The sequence below is a fragment of the Python bivittatus genome, unplaced genomic scaffold (assembly GCF_059951505.1).
Source record: "Python bivittatus isolate LINGU-HERP-01145 unplaced genomic scaffold, Pbiv_v1 ctg000610_np1212, whole genome shotgun sequence".
Taxonomy (NCBI): Eukaryota; Metazoa; Chordata; class Lepidosauria; order Squamata; family Pythonidae; genus Python; species Python bivittatus.
The window spans coordinates 44,064,298-44,087,736 of record NW_028277088.1 but is presented as its reverse complement, the minus strand read 5'-3'; the positions used below and the strand labels follow the sequence as shown (position 1 = coordinate 44,087,736).

The 23,439-nt window shown below is 36.2% G+C and overlaps 1 protein-coding gene across 2 annotated transcripts in view; it reads left to right on the top strand.

Annotated features, from left to right (window-relative positions):
• LARS2 (leucyl-tRNA synthetase 2, mitochondrial) overlaps positions 1-23,439 on the top strand; it is a 67,605-nt gene that overhangs the window by 24,061 nt on the left and 20,105 nt on the right. For both annotated transcript variants that reach the window (XM_007424994.4, XM_025164634.2), the window contains exons 8-15: positions 4,099-4,206; positions 4,964-5,123; positions 10,542-10,646; positions 12,152-12,267; positions 14,802-15,085; positions 17,681-17,779; positions 19,500-19,637; positions 22,932-23,035. In XM_007424994.4, coding sequence (XP_007425056.1) covers positions 4,099-4,206; positions 4,964-5,123; positions 10,542-10,646; positions 12,152-12,267; positions 14,802-15,085; positions 17,681-17,779; positions 19,500-19,637; positions 22,932-23,035 — 1,114 coding nt within the window. The remainder of the gene's footprint in view (positions 1-4,098; positions 4,207-4,963; positions 5,124-10,541; positions 10,647-12,151; positions 12,268-14,801; positions 15,086-17,680; positions 17,780-19,499; positions 19,638-22,931; positions 23,036-23,439) is intronic.

Genomic DNA, 23,439 nt, shown 5'->3' with positions numbered 1-23,439 from the left:
TCATTAACTTCTTGTAAATAAATGCATGTTCAATGATGTTCTTTCTAATACTCATGGCTTATTAGTAGTTTTCCATAGGATGGAAGAATTACTTTTAATGATTCACATGTTGGGCTTCAAAATTCTATGAATAATGTGTCAAAAATACTGTTTTTACCCTAGACTAGTGAACACTAGGAAAATCAAACTTTTTCATCTTGCTGTTAACCAAGAGGTGATGGATATTTTAGTTATTCATCAACCAACATTTTTGTTGTCCAGTAGAAGACAATTTCACTATTTAAATTGTTTTTGAAGGGGGGATGAGAGAGAGTGGGAAAAAATAGAATTTAAGATGTTCTGGATAATAATCCTTTCTCTTCGCAACAACTCAGATCAGTTTTCAATCTAGGTCATCACTTTGCTTGAAACACCCAGCTCTATAATTCCCTTGTCTCACTGTCTCTTAGCAACTGGCACTGTTGACTGCCACTTCCAAACCATGTCAAGATTTCTTCTTATACTGCTAGAATTATACCTTATAACAGATAGTTTTCTTTAAATGTTTGTTGGAGTAGGGGAAGAATTAAAGGAAGGTGTTTCTGTTTTTCCTACTCTTGCCACTTTTTATACGCAAAAAGATATTTGGACTAGTGTTTAATGGTTGTTATAATTCTCCTTCTATTATTAATATCAAAATGCCTGATAGAACTGAAAACTGGTTAAAATTGTCTCCATGTCTCTAGATGAAAGTGCACAGGTTTGTACAATATGCTTCCTTTATGAAATTAGTGTTGTTTCCTTTTACATTTATGTAGAATCATTGTACTCAAATAGAACAATGACACTTTTCATTGAACATATCCCACATTGGATACCCCACACTCAAGTTCCTGCCTCAAAGTAGTTATTCTGGATTCTTTCTTTACTTTGTAAAACAGGACCACCTCATTCTTCTCTTACTAAATTCAAGCTTGATGTTTGGATTTTTTACTTGCATCTTGTTAACTGTCTAAACCAAATTACCTTGCTTTCTAGTGAGATAAATTGCAACCTTGCTATCCACCTTGACGTTCAGTTTGTTTGTTTTTAATCTAGAATTTAAGCTGCTTTTGCATCTAAAAAAGGAGTTCACTCTGAAGTCTTTTGGATTTATTTTGCCTGCTCGTATAATTTTCATATAATTGGGTGCAGATATAACAAACCAGTCCAACAAATGATGGTTAATTGGGCCAGGAACAAGTCATGTGCCCATATATGTCCTCCTTGTTTCTCTTTTTCCTTCTTTCTGTTGTTCACTGGTATTCATTAAGGTTCTCTTTCTCTTTTAAAGCCCCAGTTTCTTGTGACATCCAAACCAGAAAACTGTGGTTTAAAGACTACCTCCAAATCCAATCCTTATTACGGTCGTAGACCAGCATAAGGAGGGTGGGGTACAATCTATTTATCTGGCCGGGGAGATACCATGATCATGCCTCCAACCTTTGTCATTGTTAATAGGGACCCCTTAATTCCCATTGTCTATGAGTTTTAAAAACCAAACGAAACTATTGAAAAGTTTGGCCAAACATGGGTGTGAGAATGGAGGAAGGACAGAAAGCAGGAAGGAGAAAGCAGACACACAGTTTGTATGAGTCAATAAACCATGATTAGGGATAAATATTGTTAAATCTGAGCCTGTTCTGTTTGGTGGACATTACATTGTCTCATTTTTTTACACTAACTAGTTGAACTTTTCTCTACTGTAAAAGTAAAATCAGGTGAAATTTGACTGAATCCTTGAAATGGAGACATGTCTTTTTTAACTCCTGGATTTATATAGAGCAGCTGCCTGTTTAGCTGTTTGGAATTCAGAGCAAGGGTTAAAATGGCAAGAAACTTGTTTGCAAGGACTCAGCTGTGCCTGCTATTGATTGCTTCTTTTGTCTCATCTACTTAGCTGCTTCTAGCATGACAGCCAACTCCACTAAGAAGCAGATTTTGTCCCTAGGAGGCACGTTTTGTTCCAATGATGTTTCTTCACCTACCCACCCCCGTTTTTCTAAAGTTATTCATAGTTCCCAATGGTGCATATTATGGCACGCACAGCTACAGCTACAACAGCTTTCCAGATATGCCAGGTTTATAATGCTAGGCGGTATTCTAGTGTTGTTTCACCAGTATGTATGTAAATATTCTACATTCCATAGTGGCTGAGAAGCTTTGAGGCAATATGTAAAAACAGTCTTCATTGATAGATTTACCTGGGCCTACTTCCAATTTTGTATGAGTTGTGTCCCATTGCACATGCCTACTCCTATTTTTTTCCCCACCAATTATCTCCTCTTGGATCTACCTGTAATACCAATGTAAGAACACCATGGACCGCTGCATTGTATTGGTGCAATGATTGTTTTAAATAGATTAAATAAGGCAGGCACCCCATTAACTAGTTAGTAGATTTTTGAATGTATCAATCTTCATCTAGTATTTCTGCAGAATGAATATTGTCCTATTTGGGTTTGGCATCATAGCCACCAGTCATAAAATCTTTAGCAGAGCAATGTATAGAAAAAAATAGGTAAATCTGCATGTTGCAAAGTAATTGTTTGCATCCCATTAATATATTGAAGTAGCATTTTAAAGTATTGTGTGTGCTTTAAATAAATGTCATCCTCAGTTTCAAAATTGTCAGCTTAAATGTTCTGACCTTAAAACTCATCTTTTTCATGCACATTTCTGGTATTTATTATAGTTCTTTCTGTCTACTCTCTGATGATGCTGATTGTTCTGACATCCATTGTTCTCACTTTTGAATTCAAATAATAACTTGCTATTTTCTTTGCTTTCTTTACATTATATAAGTGTTGCTGGATAGGTTCTTAATTTATGCTGAATTATATCTTAACCTTTAAATACATCCTTATTTCTTTTGATTCATTTCTTCATATTGAATCTTGGCTTGTGTTATTTTATTGGAATTCTGTTTAATAATTTTGTGTGGGTTTATTAGGCTTATGTAAAGTAAAATTCCTGCATTTCCCCTTATACACACACAGAGAGACGCAAAATACCAGATTGCATGCCTATTTCTTTAAAGTGCTCAATCTACCTTTAAGAAAGCTGAGAAGCTGTACCTCAGTTGACAACTTGGTGTTTTTATTATTAACTGATAAATTGTCACTGAATTTCCTAAGATGTTTTAGACCGGTAGAGTGTGCCATTTGGATTGTTTTGGACCACTGTGGCCACAGCTACTGTTCCTACAACTTAATAACTTGAACTGTTTCAAGATGGAGTTACATCAATCCCTACTGAATGCTTTTCTTCACTTTTGTTCTGGGCTTCTCTGACATGAGAGGGGGGTTCAGCTGTTCCAGCTTTAACTTGACAGTAGATAAAATTCAGACTCTCCAAGAGGGAAACATAAAACAAAATATGGCACCCTATTTTAATGGAGTACTTATAATAATCCTAACATACCATATATATTGTTATGCTTGACCTCTGGCAAACTCATCCACGAAGGACATGGTAATAGGAACCAATACTATAGTGTATGATTATGGTATGAGATAGGGAAAGAAAATGTTTAAAATTTAAATCAGATTTGTAGTTTTGAATTTGTTTGTCAAGGCCCTGGCAGCTGCTTATCACTAAGAAAGCTAGATTCTCACAAAATTTTATTAAAAATCTATTGAAAGGAGAAAAGGGATTAGGTTATAGTAATCTTGACAACTGGATATATTAGGATCCTATTTATAATTAGAATAGGGATTCCTTGATCTTGCTCACTATCCGTTGATGCATTGGGGAGGTGGCCACCTTTTTCCTGATAATGTGCAAATGTTCTGAACTCATAATATATTGGAAACTGTTGTACTCTTTTCCAAGCTTTGAGAAATCTTTTACGCTGTTAAAATTAATGCTAAATCCTAGCAGTCTTTTATACACCATGGAAGCTATTAAAATGCAAGGGAGAGTACTATCTCTGTACCGTTTATAGGGCTGATTGCAGATGCCAGCTGGCTCTGTATTTTTCATGAGGTGCACTTTTAGATATGTAGAGGCCATGCACAATTTCTTCTGTGCATATGTTTAATGTCAAAGGTTTAAAATTTCCTCTTACCGTTATTGCAGGCCCTGCTTGATGGCTTGTCAGATCTCCCCAAATGGTATGGAATAAAGGAAATGCAAGCTAATTGGCTTGGGGATTGCACTGGATGCTATTTTGAGTTTATGTTAAAAGTAAGTCCTTCCTTGGCAATCACTGAAAAGTGCTGTAGTATTTCTCACAATATATTGCAAATGGTTGAAAGCTGTTAGTATATATCTGTGAAATATGGGTGGAGTCTTTTATATAGAGTTTTTTGGAACTGGACTGCATGAAGAATAATTGAAATCCCCACATTAACAGAAAGTAAATGGATACTGGTGGTGGTGGTGGCTGCAGTTGCAATTACTAAGAGCAAAGGTGGCCTTTCAGTATGTGACCCACATTCCCTGCCTAACTTTTTTTTTTAAGGGGCCACACTGCTTTTATTTTTTAATGGCCATGTGTGGCCCCTTAAAAAAAAATGTTAGGCAGGGAATACACAGGTAAAGCCTTTTGAGATAAGAAAGAACATTATGTGAAAGCCCCAGAAAAAAGCTTTCAAGCCATGTGAGTAATTTCATTCATAGGACACTCTTCTTTTCTCTGTTGAATTTGTAAGAAGTGAACACAAGCCAAGTTTCACAAGGTAACTAGCTTCAAGCCATTTATGATTATAGCGAATGATCACAAACTATAATTAGCTACCCTGGTCAGGCCCAGAGACACAATCAAACCATAGTCAATCTAAAACCAAAGTTTAGCAATATGTTCAAATCAAACCAGGGTATGATATTTTCAGATGCAAAATATGGTCCTTAGAACACAACTGGTGTGTCTTCAATATTTCAGATATGCCTGCAAAGGAATGATGTTTTGAATAAATTATGGTAACCCTGTCTTGTTTGACAGATTAATAACAAGCCAACAGGAGAACGAATAGTAGCATATGCCTTGGCACCTGAAGCTATATATGGTTCATCCCATTTGTATATCTTACCTAACCATAGATTGTTATGTGGAAATAGCCATCTGAAAGAAATCTTCCAGAAGGAGTTCGTTCAAGGAAAAGGTGATTTTTTTTCTCCCTATTTACTGTCTACTGTAGTAGTCTTGATTTGGTCATGCAGAAATGGCCAATTCACATATATGATATTTCAACATGAGAAGGCATCCCTGTCAAAAGACAGGTACAAATATATAGCTTGAATTATAACGATGTCAGTCAAGATTATCACAAAATATCCCCAGAGCAGTCTGAGTGAACAAAGTGACATAGGTATTTTGCAGGCAAGAAAGCAGACATAGCAGTAGCCTGGTGTCCTTTGTGAAAAGAAGTTCCTGAATGTGTGTGTCTTGTAGTATTGTTGGCAACACAGTGCTCTGGGATGCCAGATGGCTCACGAGAACCCATAAGAGGCCTTCAGCTCCCCATCAAAATTAAAAATTGAAAACTACTGCGATCTTGTCTTTTGCAAGATGTCAGAAATCTTTTTAAAGCAGTGTAATCTCTGCAAGATTTCATGTAAAAATGCCCCCAACTCAGAAGTTGAATGATCTTTTAAGGGTCTGGAAAATTTTAAAAATGGCACCTGCATCATCATATGAGGTTGCATTACAGAGGTTAGGCCTGGAAATGATCGCTGATCTCTGCCTTGTTGGTTAGATAAAATCTGGTTTGATTTTTATCTGAAAAGCCATTGAACAATCAAACTAGAGTATCTCCTATCAGCCAAAATAATATTGTCTTGTTTCTTGAGTCAGTCAGTGGACTAAACATTAATCCATTTTATGAAAAGAAACCACATTTTTCCATCTAATGTAACTCTCCAAAATTGTGGTCAGTGGATAGGGTTCCTTTTTATTAAAAGCTGGAAATTGTGTTTGATTCTGAGAATTGTTTAGAAGGAGGAATGTGATTAAGTACTATAAAAAGAATTCCAGTTAGGCCAGATATTGAACAAACAATGTCATTTTATTAAGTGGTTTCACATCATAAAACTGCAGCATTCATACAGCTCTGTTGTGGTGGCTGATTTTTACCTTCATAGATTTTATTCAGTCATTGATCTAAAGTTTATAAATATAGCATCAAGACTTCCTTTTTCACCTTTCCAAAACAAACAAACAAACAAAAATCAGGCTCAAAAGTTTAAGTTCTTAGTAAGCTTTAGAAACATGAGACATTATGCCTAAACAATCTCAAGTGTCGTTTGGAGTTGATTTGAAGTAGACCTTTGTAATAAAGAAGTAGGTATGGTGAATCTACTTTCCTGGCAAAATAATGAAAGAGTAAAGCAGAGGACTTTGAAATGTGCGTGCTAAAGTAAGAAATGTGATGGACACTCAATTGTTTGTTTTTTGATGCAGACATAATGCTTTTTTAAAAATGCCCAATACATCCTTCATCTTTCTTTCACTTTAGAATGGTGTATTTTCAGGGATCAGCAACATTTGCCTCAACCAGTATACCAGGGCCAGTATACTTCCCCTGAACTGTGTTCACAGAACCCTTCTCCAATTAATTAGTTTTTAACAATAACTAAACATTTAAAAAATGGATGAAATCTCATGAAAACACCTAGTTTGTTAGATGTCAGTGTTTTCACATGAGATTTTATGCAAGATCAGAGAAATCTTGAGAGATTTCAAGTGATTTTAAAAAATTGGCACTGGTCACCAAGGTCATATGCCAGTGCCAGTAAAACATGACACTCCTTTGTTTACATACTTATTATGTGAGGGTCTATTTCTGCATTCGTTTTGCAGTGTTAGGAACAGTTATCTGTAGGTCTGCATTTTAAAACATGCATTCTTTCTAGATGAGAGGAATAAGTAATGTATGCAGTTGATTCCTCATCTACTTTTTCCCCTGTTTGCTTCTGCTCCTATTAGTTAGAATATAAGATTTTATTGTATTAGTCAAGAGGAAAAGGGAGGAGTGGTCCCTTTTAAAAGAACAGATACTTTTTGGTAAGCAAAACAGCTAAAACATATAAACAAATACATATATGTAAACAATTAAAAGGAACAATCTTTTAAAAGTTATGTAGGGGAACAAAAATCTCTCAGTGTAATAATAAAAATATACTTTAGGGAGACCTCTTTTAGCCTGTTAATTTCCATTGTGATTTGTACATGTTATTCAGAAAGCCTTGGAGAATAATAATTCAGGAAAAAAAAAATAACTGAAGAGGAAGAAAAGTGGGAGGGAATGATTTCACAGTGAAAAGAGCTTTGGTATTCATTAAAAGCTAATTAAGTTGAAAATTGCTGATCTCACTTTAAACAAGTAACATTTGATCTTCAAGGATTGCTTCATGCATACTTAATAGCAAAACATAACAATAGACATTCCTTTTAATTTTTATTTCATGTGTATACAAATAACAAAACTTTAAACTTAAAAAATTGAAAGACAACCCCGAACTAAAAATACAAACAAGAAGGAAAAGAAAGGAGAAGAACAAAACCCCACCTTATATTTTGCATTTATCAATAGTCACTGGCTTACTAATGAATATGTTACTATAATATGAACAGTACATACATTATTTAAAATATCACAAAACCTCTTCCATAGTAACATATATAGCTTCATCCTTTGATTAGTAGAGAATGCTGTTTTTTCCAAAACAGATCACTTTTTTCTGACAATTATTCCTTGGTATCTGGAATAATATCACATTTCCAATTTCTCAATATGATTATTTTGGCCACCCCCTCCCATAATAATTCCTGATAAACAGTCAAATTCCAAAGCTTTGGTATAGTTATGCCCTTTCCTGTTACGCCCCTCAGTTACGCCCTTTCCTGGATTGGGATGCCCTTCGAACAGTCACTCATGCCCTTGTTATCTCCCAGATAGACTACTGCAATGCACTCTATGTGCGGTAACCCTTGAAGAGTATACGGAAACTATAGCTGGTCCAGAATGCAGCTGCGCGGGCTATTTTTGTAGCCCCAAGAAGGGCCCATGTAACATCGTTGCTCCACGAGCTGCATTGGGAACCAGTTTGCTTCCAGCTCCAATTCAAGGTGTTGGTTATTACCTTTAAAGCCCTACATGGCATGGGGCCAAGTTACCTAAGGGACTGCCTCTCCCCTATGTCTTCAACCCGTCCCACACGATCGCACAGAGAGGGCATGCTTCGGACCCTCTCAGTAAAAGAACTCCTTCTAGTGGGGTCCAGAAGGCAGGCCTTCTCTGTGGTAGCCCCCGCTGGAACATTCTGCCCCCTGAGGTGCGATTGGCCCCCTCACTCCTGGCCTTCTGAAGGGCCTTGAAGACCTGGTTCTGCCACTTGGCTGGGGCAGGGAGGGAATACTTCAGGCAGGAGGATGGCTAGCCCCATAGTGGCCAGCTCTCCGCAGCCTGATTTTCCATCTTCTTGGATCTTCCTTTTTTAGTATTGTTTTAAATTTTGGATGTATTATGTGTTTTAGATATATTTATAGTTTTAATGTTTTCTGTAAGTCGCCCAGAGTCCCCTATTGTGGGGGAGATGGGCAGGGGAGAAATCCAATAAATAATAATAATAATAATAATAATAATAATAATAATAATATAATTCAACATTCCATTAACATCTTTAACATTTAATGATTTATCCATAATATAGGTAAATATTACAGTATATTAATTATATACATTACAGTATATACATTAATATAGTATCTCAAAAAACATACCAAATGATCATATGACCATATCATATGGGTCAGTGAACCCTCAAATTTTTACACTCCAACATAGAAAATCTGATCTCCATCCTTTCAGATACATTCTTTGAGGAGTCCAATATACTCTAAATACAATTTTTTGATGAATCAGTTTTGATCCTGGATCTGTAGATACCATTTTAATGTTTTTAAAGACATGAATCCATTGATGGAGCTTTATCAGAGATTCTAGTTCTTTAGTTTATGTTTGAAATCCAGAAATGTCCACTCTAAAAATATTCTAGAGGTTTTGATAGATATATATTATAGGTTTTAATTCTGTCATGGATTCCATCAAGTAAGAGAGTAACTCAGGTGCCTTTGACAGATCCATATTGATCTGTCAGAACATGGTTACCTCCACTGTTGCAAATTGGGAAGACCACATTCAATTTGAAGTTGGAAAAAATAGAACAACAAAGATTTGTAGTAATAACTGAACATTAGTGAAATAATGTTTCTTTTTTTCTTTTGTTTTGAGCTTTTTTTTTTACATTTAAAATATTTTATTGGTAAAGTATAACAACTAGAAGATATGATGAAGTACAACCAAAAATATAACATTGCTAATATAATTAGAAAAGAATATACAAAGTAGTTATCAATTGAGTGACATTTGAAGAGGTATAGCCATAATGTATTAGTATAGAATAAGCTCAATCCGTTAACATATTATAAAATCTAGCTGTATAGACTTATCAGTTTTAACACAGTATATTATTTTAGTACAATAATATTTATAGAATATACTTAATATTATGTTATTTAGATGCCGTAGGGTAATGACTACAGATAGGTGGATATTCTATCAATGTTAGTTTTGGATGTTAAAGTTACAAGCATTATGATTATTTAGCCTTTTCTTCAAAATTAAATATAACATTAGGAACAAGTGAAAAAATAAAGGAAGAGCATACATCAAGGCATTTGTTTTATAATAAGGGTTTTGATCTTAAGCTAAATTACTTGATATTAAAGTTCCATCATGTTATTATTTGTGTGTATATATGTTTTATGTATCTATGTGTGAATATGGGTTTATGTGTTTTTATACATGTTGGTAAAGGAAAATAAGTGAACCAAAGAAAACAAGTTTAGCAAATTTGAAATACTAAAAAAATAAAATAAAAAAGGCAAAAAAAGAGAATAAAAAATTGAAAAAAGAAAAAGAAAAAAAAAGCTGTTAAGTTTCCGACTTCTCCCCTTTTATGCATCTGCTAGTTTGTAATATTTACAAGAGTTTAGGCCCCCTAAAAACCAACCTGTAGATAATTATATATATAAAAGACATGCTGCATGATGTGTTGTAAATATGGGAACCATTCTTGCTTAAATTTAGTTGAACTTCTATTGTTACTATTAGTTGTGCCATTGCTGCATATTCTCCAAATTTGAGTTCCCAATCAAATATTGTCAGAATTGTTTCTTTCTTCCAAAGTTGAGCATAATTTATTCTTGCTGCTGTAAACATATATCTCATTAAATTATTATATTTCTTGTTGATTTTTTCTGAAATTATTTCTAATAAAAGGAGTTGTGGTTTCATTTGAATTTGAATTCCAATTTTTTTTGCATTGTCCTATGTATGTCTTTCCAGTATTTTTGCACTTTTTTACATGTCACCACATGTGATAAAATGTTCCTTCTGCTTCCTGACATTTCCAACATGTATCACTGTATGTATGATTTATCTATCTTAGATATTATTGGTGGAGTACTATACTATGTGAAGTAATGTTTCAATCCCTACAAATTGTACATTTTACAGACTCTCTTACCTCAGTGACTGCTATGAATTTACTCATCAATCAGGAAATTCCTGTAGTCATCTCTGCAAAATCAGAGTTTGAAGGCTGCCTTGATTTTAAAATAGGTTAGTACAATAGAGAACCACTGTTCGTTTTAATGTAACATACTGAAAAAGAAGTATCTATCTCTGGCTTACAAGAGCACCACTTGAAAGAGAAATAAAGATCTACATGATGTAGTTATCGTTAGGGTTAGCACACTTAGGTTTTGAAGAGTCACAGAGGCTGGGTTCACATAATGAGTTAAGTGGTGATATACAGTAGTTTGTTTTAGCGTATTGTATGAACTCAGCCATTGTGTCTCCATAAATCAAGGTTTATGACTTATGACTTTATTGTTTTATTTGTTATGGAAATATATATCCTCCCTGTACTCAGACAGCCCCATTGTGTAAATCTAGTGTGGCTTATTCAATAAACCATGGTAGAATCAAACGATGGCTTAGTGTAATGTTTGAATTTATTTTATGAAATGCAAATACAAAAGGGGCAGAATTCACATTTTGTGACTTTGTGATGCACATTTGATCATTAGGCCCTCTCACTGTCCCTCTTTAAGTGCCCATGACATGAATAGCTATGCTTCAATATCATATGATATAGAAGTTCTTCAAGTACCAGAGCATTATTTACAAAAGGGTGGTATCAGGAAACTCAAGAAATTACAAGGTTTATAAATGTACAAAATAATCTATAGTAAAATCAAAGTAAACTAATAAGAGTGAGGGTATGGTTAATTGGTAGCTGGGATCCTGACGAGCAGTATTTCACATAACAGAATTCTGTTGCAGAACCTGATTGTTATTTCTGATTTTGATTGTGTCCTAAAGCTCATAGGAAAAAAACCTTTTCTTCAGCATGGCTGAATTCTTGGCTGTTTGATACCCAGCCTCAATGCACCACACAAATGGCTTTTGAAATTTCCTTCCATTTCCTATATTTGGTGTGTAACCTGGGTAATTGCTATATCCACAACACTGCTATTGGTTCATAAAAGTTAGATTATCATTGGAATTTCAATCTGATCTTTGCTTTCAGCAAAAAAGAAAACCTTGCAAATTAGTGAACTCAAATTGATTTTGCCATGGAATGTAAACTCTTCAGATTAAGTCCAATTTTTAAAAAATCTTAGGAAAAGAGAAAGAAATTCCAATATGCAAATATTCCATATTTCTTGCATCTCAGAATGTATAGGTAAAGATGAGAGGAACAATTTCATCTAACAGTATATATTGAATTGAATCTTACAAGAGTTACTGAATACATAAATTCTCAGCTTAAAGAAGGTGAAGACACTTTAGATTTGAAGATTGAAGGCTGAAAGAAATAGAGAATAATGATTTCAGGAGAATAGAAATAGCCACAGGAATGTACAATTACTATCATCTGATAATTGTTTTGTAAACCGCCCAGAGTCGTTTAACGAGATGAGCGGTGACAAATTTGAGAAATAAATAAACAAACAAACAAACTCTTAACAGGAAAGCTGCTTGTGTACACACACACACAAAGGTGGAAATCATGTTGAAAATCTGTTTAAGAAAGATTTTTCTTTATTTTCTCTTTCCAGGAATCCCTTGCATTAGTCCTGATGATGCTGAAGTTGCTAAAAAATTGGGTCTTGCTTTTGATGAAGTAATTGAAACATTTCCAGATGGCTCAGAGAGACTGATAAACTCTGGAGAGGTTGGTGTCATAGTGTGAGTTTCTGCTTTATCTCTCCCACTCCTCCATGCTGCCTGGAAACAGTTAGAACATAGTATCCTTCCTCATATTTTATTTAAAATATCAGGCATTTTTTTTAAAATGTGCAGGATAGACAGTGATAAAATGAAAGTAATTTAGATGCACATCTATATGGACTGTGTTAAATTATTCAGATTAAATAGATTCCAAATTACGCAATGGCTCCATGCCTCATTTGGGTATAGAAATAAGCCATGGGGAGAAAAAGCAAGGATTATCTGAACAAGCTACAATTACCTGCAACAATGGCTCTGGGTTGTTCAGTGAACCATGGCATACTACTGCCTTGCATGGGCACAGGTTTTTAGATGGATTCAGAACAGATCCACAATTGTCCTAGTGAAGTAGATTTTATTTTGACTATCCCTTCAGCTGCCAGAAACCCTGAAAATGTCCTGTAATGCAGTTGACTGATCTGTCAGTGATGGAGTGCCAAACAGCAGAGAGACAGGCTGTTTTTTAAAACACAGGCATTTATCAATGGAGGTGAATATGTGTAGCTTGAACTGTGGAGTCCTTGGGGTTCTCTGAACTTGGTTCTTTTCCTGCAAACGTTTCATTACCCGGCTAGGTAACATCGTCAGTGCTAATATGGGATGGTGTTTGCTCTCTGTTTATATACTCTTGCATGCCCTACCAGTGTTGGTGGGGGTGGGGTTTTTGTTTTGTTCCTCTGGTAGTTCCATGATTAGAGTATTGTTTGCTGCTTGCTTGTGAGCCCTGTGGTAACCTCTGCTTATCTTGGTGATAATTGCTGGTGAGGAGCTGTTCTGGTCTTTTGCCTTTTTTGAATAATGTGTAGATGCTGTTTATCTCTATGTGTCTGTTAATTGCTGCCTTGTCTGAACACCAATCTTCCAAGAATTCCCTCGGATTTTTGGATTTTGCTTGGTCTAAAATGCTGACAGTTTCCCAATTAAAATTATGATTATATCTGTCCATGTGTTGTGAGATTAAGGAGTTTTCTGACTGCTGGTGTTGGTGTTCATGGATGTGCTCTGCCAGTCTTCTGCCTGTCTGTCCTACATAGTGTTTGTTGCAGTCCTTGCACTGTATATTGTAGACGACTCCTGTTTTTTCTTCTTGTGCTACTGGGTCTTTTGGTTTACTTAAGATATTTTGGAGGGCTTTCGCTGGTTTGTGTGCCATGGAGATGCCATGTGGTTGTAATAGTCTGTTGGTGGTTTCTGAGATGTTTCTGATGTATGGAAGTGTGATCCTTTTCATAGTTTGTGTTGTAGTAGGTTGAGTGGTCAGGCACTTTTGATAAAGTTGTGTGGCTATCCATTTTGTTGGAAGATGTTGTATAGGTGGTCTCTTTCTTTTTTCTGCTGTTCTGGGTTGCTGCCATGTGTTTGTGCTCACTTGAATAATGTTCTTACACAGCTCCTCTTGTGGGAGGTTGGGTTGTTGCTTTGGTAATGGAGTACTTTATTAGTGTGGGTTGTCTTCCAGTAAACTTGGGTTTCTAGTTTGTTGTTGTTTCCTCTGCTGATGAGGATATCTAGGAAGGGTAGTGTGTTGTTGTTTTCTTCCTCTCTGGTGAATTTTATTCCTCTGAGCATCCACGAACACCAACTAACAGTTAGAAGACATGATGAAAACTCCTTAATCTCACAACACATGGACAAATATAACCATAATTTTAACTGGGAAACTGTCAGCATTTTAGACCAAGCAAAATCCAAAAATGCAAGGGAATTCTTGGAAGCTTGGTATTCAGACAAGGCAGCAGTTAACAGACACATAGAGAGAAACAGCATCTACACACTATTCAAAAGAGGCAAAAGATCAGAACAGCTCCTCACCAGCAATTATCACCAAGATAAGCAGAGGTTATCAGAAGGCACACAAGCAAGCAGCAAGCAATATACCCTAATCAAGGAACTACTAGAGGAGCAAAACAAAACCCCCACCAACACGGGCAGGGCATGCAAGAGTATATAAACAGAGAGCAAACCCCATCCCATTCCAGCACTGAAGATGTTACCTAGCCGGGTAATGAAATGTTTGCAGGAAAAGAACCAAGCTCAGAGAACCCCAAAGTCTCCACAATACAGGCATTTACTTCTCATTTCAAGGGGAAGAAAAATGAGCTAAGCTAGTGTGTTATCTCAAAGCAAATGTTGCCAGAGCTACGAGATAAGATGTACCAAATTCAGTAAAGAAAAGCATATTTACTATAGACAGCTTCAGGAAATTTCTATGTTCACTACCAAGGTCTCTATTAAAATTCGAAGCAGCCAAATTTAGACTTGCCTCCCCTTTCAGATAGAAAAATCTTCCCTCTGTCCCTCCATTAGTTAAAATAAATCCCATTTGCTATCATGTACAAAGTTAGTTCAGCTGGGCTGATGGCTTTACTCATGGTAGTGTGTATCTCTAATCAGGTTAGTTACTTGGACTACTTTGTTATTTATAACAATATGATTGTTGAATAAAGCAGGCACATCTTTTGTTTTTTGTAAAACCAGTTTACAGGTATGACTAGAGAAGAGGCATTAAACGCCATCACTCAGCAAGCCAAAAATAAAGGCGTAGGAGGATACCTAACAAGTAGTAAATTAAAAGATTGGCTGATCTCACGACAGCGTTACTGGGGAACCCCGATTCCCATCATTCATTGTCAGAATTGTGGCACTGTTCCTGTACTTTATGAGGACTTACCTGTGCAATTGCCCAATATTACTTCCTTTAAAGAAAAAGGTGTCTCACCTTTACTTTCCACTTCACACTGGGTTAATTGCACATGTCCAAGGTGAGTATTTCCTGTATATTTAATATTTTAACATTTATATTTAAGTTGTCTCTTCATTTTATGCACTGATGTTTTAAGTTTTGTGGTGTTTTCAGTGTAGTGAATATTTAAGGGTTTTTTTTTTTAATATTCTGCCCTGAAATTAATTGGGTGAAAATCTCATATTTAATTTCTCAGTTCATCTTCTAACCATAGTTTGTCTAGGAGGAAACTGTTAACTACTGTTTTTGCAGTTTGTGAGGTGAAGCAGTTGCTCAAAAAAAAACAAAAAACCCCAAAACCTTTTTTAAAGGTTAAGTAAGATCCGTGACTGTCTTCTTTTATTCTTATTTTAACTGTAGAAATTAAATATCTGCATTCATTTATTTCCAGCAAGGATGCTACACATCTTCTTTTACAGTGCCTAGAAAAAAAAAATATTTGCTTTATTTTCTCCGTAAACATAGGAACTCAGAAGCTACTGCTTTGTGTACCAAAAGATTATCACTCCATCAGAAAATTGTAATGCATGAGTTACCCTATGCTTTTGGAATTGGCCTGATCTCTATTGCTGCTCTGTGTAAGCAGCTATTTGGATTAGAAAGGGTTTTTATACAGGCCAGATTTAAAATTCTTGTTTATTTGGCCAATAAGAATCTAATTCAGATTTAGAAAATTACATATTGATTGAGGAAATTAGATCTGTGCTCTCTAAGGCCATGAGGACAGTGAGTGGAAAAGAGCAGAATCCTTGGGAGACTGTTTCTCTATCATGTGCATTATGGAACACTGCTCTCAGCAGAGCTGACATGATGAATTTGGTATTGTTAGGCTGCCTTGCCAGAGCTGTAAGTGATCTGAAACCATTCACACTTCAGAACGCAGAGGCAGTAAACCTATCACTTTCTCTGGGTGTTCAAAGAGATTCCGCTGGTAATAAGGCACTGTTGTACTCCTGACAACTCATTTTTTTTCTCTTCTTATTGCAAGAGGCATTTGAGATAAAAAATGAAGTTCAGACACTGGCAAACTTGAGAAATTCTTATTTCTGTGTATTTCTGTATGGCCAGTAGCAGTCTTCCTTTAAAAACATAGCTAGTGTAAAGATGTTACTGGGCAATCTAGATCATAGTAATTTTCTGTTACAGAAGAGGATTAATCAGTGTTTAACTTAAGAAACAGATTTCGGGCCCAGGTATTAACTTGGGTTGTTGGGAAGAAATAATGAAGAGTTCCCTTTGAGCATTGTTGGGGAGGACTGTTCCTTGCTAGGAAATACTGTTACTGCAGCTGCAGACTGTGTTTGCTGTTGCTTGCCCTTAGTTACCTTGAAGGCTGTCTCTCTGTTCTCATTGCTAATCTAGGCATTCAGAGAAGCACATGGTAGGCGACCCCTGGGGTTGCATCAATTCAGAGTACAGCTCAGGAATTGTATGATTAAACAACCTCCCAGATGCCTTCCACTCGTGACTGCAAATTGCTAAGCCTGTGGGGGGCACCCCTCTTACCTCTTATCTACAATTGTAAAGTTCTTTTTTGTAATTTTTTATTACATTGATTGCTATACATCAAAATCAGTATGCTTAATCCACTCAGTAGGTACAGCAGAAGCATAACATGCTTCTTTCTATTAATAGTGACATGCTGTTTTTTTTAATCTGCATGAGCCATGTTATGGCCAGCTATAGATCCAACCAGAAGCTGGAAGAGTTCGGTGCTGGCTTTCCCCTTCTTCCTACTAATAGATATTTTCTCCATAGAGTATGCTGTGATTCAGCACTTGGTGAAGGAAATTATATGTTCAGCCTCAGTCAAGTCTGGAATTTGAAGGGGTGCATGTGAGAAAGAGAAGGAGAGAATTATTTGCTCAAGACCAGGGATAAGCTTCCTGATGCCATCTAACTGTTTTGGCTGCAGTAATCTCATTCTCTTGCCACTGGTCATGCTAGTTGGAAATGATGAAGCAGTCCAAAATATCTTGAAGCATCTTGTTGCCCTTCTTCTTTCCAAGAAGAAGGCTAATGAGCTGGGTCCACGTTAATTTAGCTGTGCTTTGTTCCCATTAAAGTTCAGTGGCATCTGAGGCTTATTTAGCTCTGGGATGATGAAGACAAGGTGATTAATGGAGAGAAGATTATTACAAGATTTATCAAAACAAGATTAATTGATTATTATTAATGTGATATGTGTTGGTGGTCACAACAGACAGAGTGAGAGGTAGAACAAATCCTAAATCCAGTGCAAAGGTTTTTGTTTTTGTTTTTTGTTTTGAATGGGAGGACTAATATATATGTCGAGATGGGAACCCATTATTTTATTTATCACAATAGGAATATTTTGATAAATATTTTTGAATTTCTGATTTCCTCATTTTTGGTATTATTTGAGAAGCAAGGACCTAAGGATTTCACTTCTAATTAGATCTCCATTTGCATGCTTGATTAGATTAGCACAACAGATGATGGTCAGAGAACTGTAGCCTACAGTCTGGAACTTATGTAGCTTTTTCAGAACATCTCATCTCATCTCATCTCAAAAAATAAGACGCCCCTCCCCCCTCCTATTTCCTTTTATCTTAATAGAGCCTTAGAAATATTAATTATAATTTATTGTCAGATGCAAGAAGCCTGCAAGGAGAGAGACTGACACAATGGATACATTTGTTGATTCAGCTTGGTATTATTTAAGATACACTGATCCTCATAATACTGAGAGGTAAGTAATTGCACTTCTTTCATTCTGCATTTATGTGTAGTCCTATAGGCTGGCTAGTTTTTTTATAGCCCAGGTTGGAAAGTTCCCCTGTAGCTAATACTTCTAATACTTATCTTCAGCTTATACCAAACACAGTGAAAAAGGATTCTTCTGGGAGAATCTCTTGCGATTCTGCTGTTATTGGCCTTACTGCAAATATAAAAAGGTCAACCTTTGGCTGCTTTATGTGTCTCATTTAGGGCACTATCTGATCTGTTATGGCCCTCTTCTCCCTTGGAAGAGTATGTATTGTCAAAACTTTCCAGATTCTGGAGAGCTAATCTAGAATAAAAAGTGTTTTGGACCTAACTTATTTAAATTTAGAAGAAAAAAGCATTACAAATATATTTTCATTTCATGGCAGAGTTAGATGAGATTTGCAGGCAAAGTTATCACCTGCCAAGTTTCATAGTGATAGGTTCAGCAATATTTATGCCAGAGAAGCTGTTCAAGCTAGCAGGTTTCTAAAAACAAAATGTTATCACCTGTGTTTTTGAGATCAGTTGTTCTGAAAATGATACACCTGATAGAAGGGTCCTTTGGTAAGAAATGTACAGAACTAGAGAAGAATAAGTGGAGAGGTAAAGTTATCAAAACAAATGAAAAACAGTTTATGGCTTTTTTGGATTGGTACCAAAATTGCAACAGATAATATGTGTGAAGCGAATAGGGACAGCAGAAGGATTGGGAACTTCCAGCATTTTCCAAGCAAATCTCCAATGCTACTATCTGCCATGTCTCACAGAATCCATTAATGGGTGATGAAGAACAGAGAACCATGGAAAAATCCTGTAACATATTATTTCAGATTTCCCCTGAAACATCGTTATTGAAGAACTCTAGTAAAATTATTAGAAACTGGAGCTATCCATCCCAAAACTAGAGCCCCATCTTTTTCCATATTGTATTTTCCGTATACAGCAAGGCTAAAGAGAAACATATGACATTGTGTAGCTATGCTACTTATATGGCTGTGTTGTGCCACATTTAAAACGACTAATGATGCTTTAGGAGAGTTCAATTTTTTACCTTTTTTGTAAGAGCATCTTTGGTTGGAATATCTCCCAAATCTATCCATATCTGCCCAATTTTGTCTGGCTTCACTTGAATTCGGTGCTTGTTCTTAATCTGTGAGGCATTGCTTGTTTCTACAGTGGAGACCACTTATTCTAATACTGAGATTATTTTGGATTAATATTTTGTTAATGCCAATTTACTGTTGGTACTATTTTTATACAATATTTTTAGTCTCATTCTGAATGGACTTTTACCTTGCAACAAGTTAGTACCTTTTAAAGACACATATTCCTATGTGTATTTGATGACTACCTCTATAAATATTCTTACCATGAATATGCTGCTAGATCACTGTCAAAAGCACAGACCTGGATAACTCCTACAGAGCTGTTTGACATCCTTTACCATTGTTCAAAGCCACATACACAATATGACTTAATAATGAAGTGCTGTGCTATCTTTTGAAGTCATGGCTACTGAAAGTTCAGAATGGATTTTGTTGCTATATAATATATTCATGTTGCCCCCTAATGGCAGCCTTCAATTAACAGCATCCTTTAAGCCAGTTAGATGTTTTAGTGATTATTATGGCTTGGAATGATTCTAACTTTTCTTGATAATTTTTTATTTCTTAATGTAGCCTGTTTTTTTTTTTTCCGGCTAGGCCTTTTGACAAAGATTTGGCTGATTACTGGATGCCTGTAGATCTGTACATTGGAGGAAAGGAGCACGCAGTCTTGCATTTGTATTTTGCCAGGTTTTTCAGTCATTTTTGCCATGATCAGAATATGACTAAACACAAGTAAGTGGAACAGTCAGAGCAATCTCAGTCCTATAGTACCTATGGCTATCGTCCTTATTCAGATGCAACTCACAAAGTAGGTTAGATATGTTTTGTGTGCACGTGCCCACACACACACACACACACACACACACACACACACGTGTACTATATACATATAGTGAATTACTGCCCACTTTCCCACAAATGGATGCAAGGCCAGTAATTGTCAGTTGGATTCAACAGTATACTTACTAGATTGTTTCACTGTATTCAGTAGAGAGTCAGAGGATGTTTTTCCTTCTCCTCCAAAATACTTGTCCAACATCTGCTATTGTCAGATACCCATAAACAAGGTTAATATTAAAAAGATACATATATATGTATAAGGCTCTGATCATAAAGTCAAGGGAACTAACTATGAGATATGAGCTTCATGCACTGGATTTGATGCATGTGTGACTTTTTGAACACTAGGCCCATGAGGAGGTGTACTGTGGTGCCAAAGGCAAACTGGGAAAACCTGATAAGGAAGAGAGGGACATGCATTCCTGATTCCTAGGGGGAAGAAATGAAGGAAGGTGTATAGTCTAATCTGGCCACAACATGATGCAGTCATTAATGTTAGACTAGGGCTGGGAAGATGCCACACAGACATGAAACTCACAAAGTAACTTTGAGCTCAGCTTGCTTCACAGCAAATGCAGGATAAAAATGTGGGTGTGTGTATGTGTGAATAAAATTGACTTGTATGGAAATAAGGAGAAGAGCATGAAATCAGAGGTTAAAAAACAAAGCAGAGATGATCCCACTGCACCGAGATGCTCTCTCCTTTACTGCATTTACACAGTTCATTTATTAAAGGATTTTACCCCACCCTTCAGCCAGAACTCTAAGGATAGTTAATGTACAATCTGTAAAAAAGAAAAAAACTCCAGTCCTCAGCTGAGCATTTACTCTCTAAAGATGTGATGCGGAGAAAGACAGACATGGGGAAAAGGAAAAAAGCAGTAATACTGGTGCCTAACTTTGTTTTTGCCCCATTCACATTTTGTTTCTTTTATGTTAAAAATTTAGATGGTAAGTCCACATTCTTATAATGGAAATCATCTAGGGAGCCTTTATAGCCACCTCCCTCTTCTGCGGCTTGATGGGATATTTGCAGGTGAACTGTTCTGAACTCATTACATACCAGATTTCCATTCCTGTTTAATAATAGGAATTTATACCTTTGGGTTCATTTTTTGTTTGTTTGTTTCTTTTCTTTTTTCTTTGTCAAATAATTTCTTTTGGCACTCATGAGAATAAGCGAAAAAGAGAACCCGGTGAGTTATTGTGCTATATCAGAGCTAGTAAATGGACAGACAATGATACAAAATTAACTACTTAAAGAAATAATGGGAGTCCAGGATTGTGCTAGAGTATATTACATGACTAAAATTGGAAGATTTCTCCATTAAGTTAATTGCAAAGCAGCTAGCTTGTGTCTCTGCCTATAACCAGGAGAGGGAGCTCTAACTGTATTATTATCTATAAATAACTGCTAATAAACAGAACAATAAATGGAAATAACAGTAGAAAGCAGAGTTTCTAATGATTCAGTATTGGCTGCTTCCAGATTTCCATGCATTTTTAAGGCACTCTTTTCATGCTGTTCTTTAGCTCCTCTCCTTTATCCTTGCAAACAAGAATCTGCATAGATACCATAGATGGTAAAATATTTTGTCTTTTTACCAGTAACTGTTTTTGCAAGCAGATACAAACTGAAAACTTAGCTTGAATCAACAAGGCAACATATGTGAATTAACACAATGTCATAAAAGATAAACATTCCCTGAAAGATTAGCTCTGAGCTAGAGGCTTATTACATGTGTAAACTTAGCTTAGGTTGACTTTTCCATGTATGGTAAAGTTTGGTAATTTTAGGTAGATTGATCTTTTATAGTAAAGCACCTGTGTATATAAAGAAATAATCTCCTTTTGCTCTTTATCAATTTCACCAATTAGTAATATTTTGGAAGATTATACTGTATCATTTCCTGTATTATTTTATATTATGCTGTTTTACTAAAATCCTCCAACTCTGTATCTTTGCCTACAAGAGAATGCTAGCGCCTTCTGTATCCTACAGAATGGTTTGTGCTCTAGCACAATCCTGCATTAACTTTACTCAATTTTCAGAGGGTTATTCTAGGTGGGAAGTCACAGCTTTGCCTCTAGGGATTGTCACACTGGCAGTGTGGAAAAGAGCTATTCTGGTGTGGCCTCCCTGCTGCTGATGTAACATGAGAAGAATATAGGCCCTATGCTGACCATAAGAGATTGGGGCATAGGATATGATACACAAGGATGGTTTTATCAGTAATTTCAGGTAGCAAATAGGAATGCCAGTTCAAAGAGAAGTAAAGTTCAACTGATGCTTTTTCACCCTTTGAGTTACATTGATTCTTCAGACTCCAGCCTTTATTGAAGCAGTAGCTTGGAACCTAGAACACAGTTATCTCTCAGTCATCTCCTACGTTAGATGTTTCTTGAACTGGAGAGCAAGAAGTGGAATAGCATCCGATTTAAGATTGAGGGTGTCTAACTAAAAGAGTTCTTGGGGACACTCTTGACATCCAAGTCTGAGTTTGTACCTGCTCAGCTTTCACCACTGATCTTGAGTTCTTCTTGCTGTTCAGAGCTGGGATTATTCAGTGTGGCACATTCATACTCTCTCTAACCCAAAGATTGGGCAGACCACTGCCTGTGTAAAAAGAAGTCTTTATGGAGATTGGGAGAAATCTTCATGGAGAATGGGAGAAATCTTTAATCATGTTGGCTAAGAAATATGGAAATTGTAGAACAACAGATTTGCAAGGCACCAAATTAGGGAAGGCTGTTGGATAGTGTACATATGTGCTTACATACTGGGTGATGTCATTCTGCTTTTGAAAAAGACAGGAAAAGAGGAAAACAAAATATACGTAAGGACTTTAGGTTTTTATTCAGATGGTAGTTCTTAGAAAATGAAAACAAAATATATTTTAGCAAATTCCTTATAGTTCCATCATTGTATAGTTCCTAATTTTATCATACTTTTACATTCATGTTTCTAATCACTATTATTAGTCAATGGGCTATACCACCCTTCTCTGATTCCCCAGTTTGAGGTCCTTCAAATATATTGAAGTACAGTTGCCCTTGTTTCCAACTAGCACTGCCTTTGGGAAGCCCAATCTCTCTATTCATCATGTGATATTCCACCATCAAAATTAAGTATATAAAATATTCTTGAAATGTGTCTTGACGCTTTCAATATTTTTCTGTCTTCAGAGAGCCTTTTCATAAGCTTTTAGTTCAAGGCCTAATCAAGAATCAAACATTCAAACTACCAAAAACTGGCAAGTATTTGAAAAGAGAAGAAATTGATTTTTCTGGTAAGTGAGATTTAGCAATGTGGAAAATGTTTTGCGCATGAACTGTTCTAGTCACGGAACAGCTCATTTTGGGTGACCTGTGCCTGAACTGAAACATTCATGTTTTACATGTTGGACTCCTTTGCTCTGGGCAGGAGGGATCCAAGGAGATTAGTGGCAGAGGGGGTCATATGATATGCCACACTGGGATATTGGTGGCAGCTGAGAGGGAGGATGCAATGGTATATGGGCCTTGGCAGTAATTAACAGGAGGGAAGTGAAGATGAGAAGGGCAGGCGGGCAATCCAGTTGGATATGCTGTGCTGGGAGCTGCTACAGAGAGACAGAAAGTGAAGAGGCAGTGTGCACTAGCCTTGCCCCACTTATCTGTCTGGATTTTGTTTTGTCTGAAATCTGAAACAAGC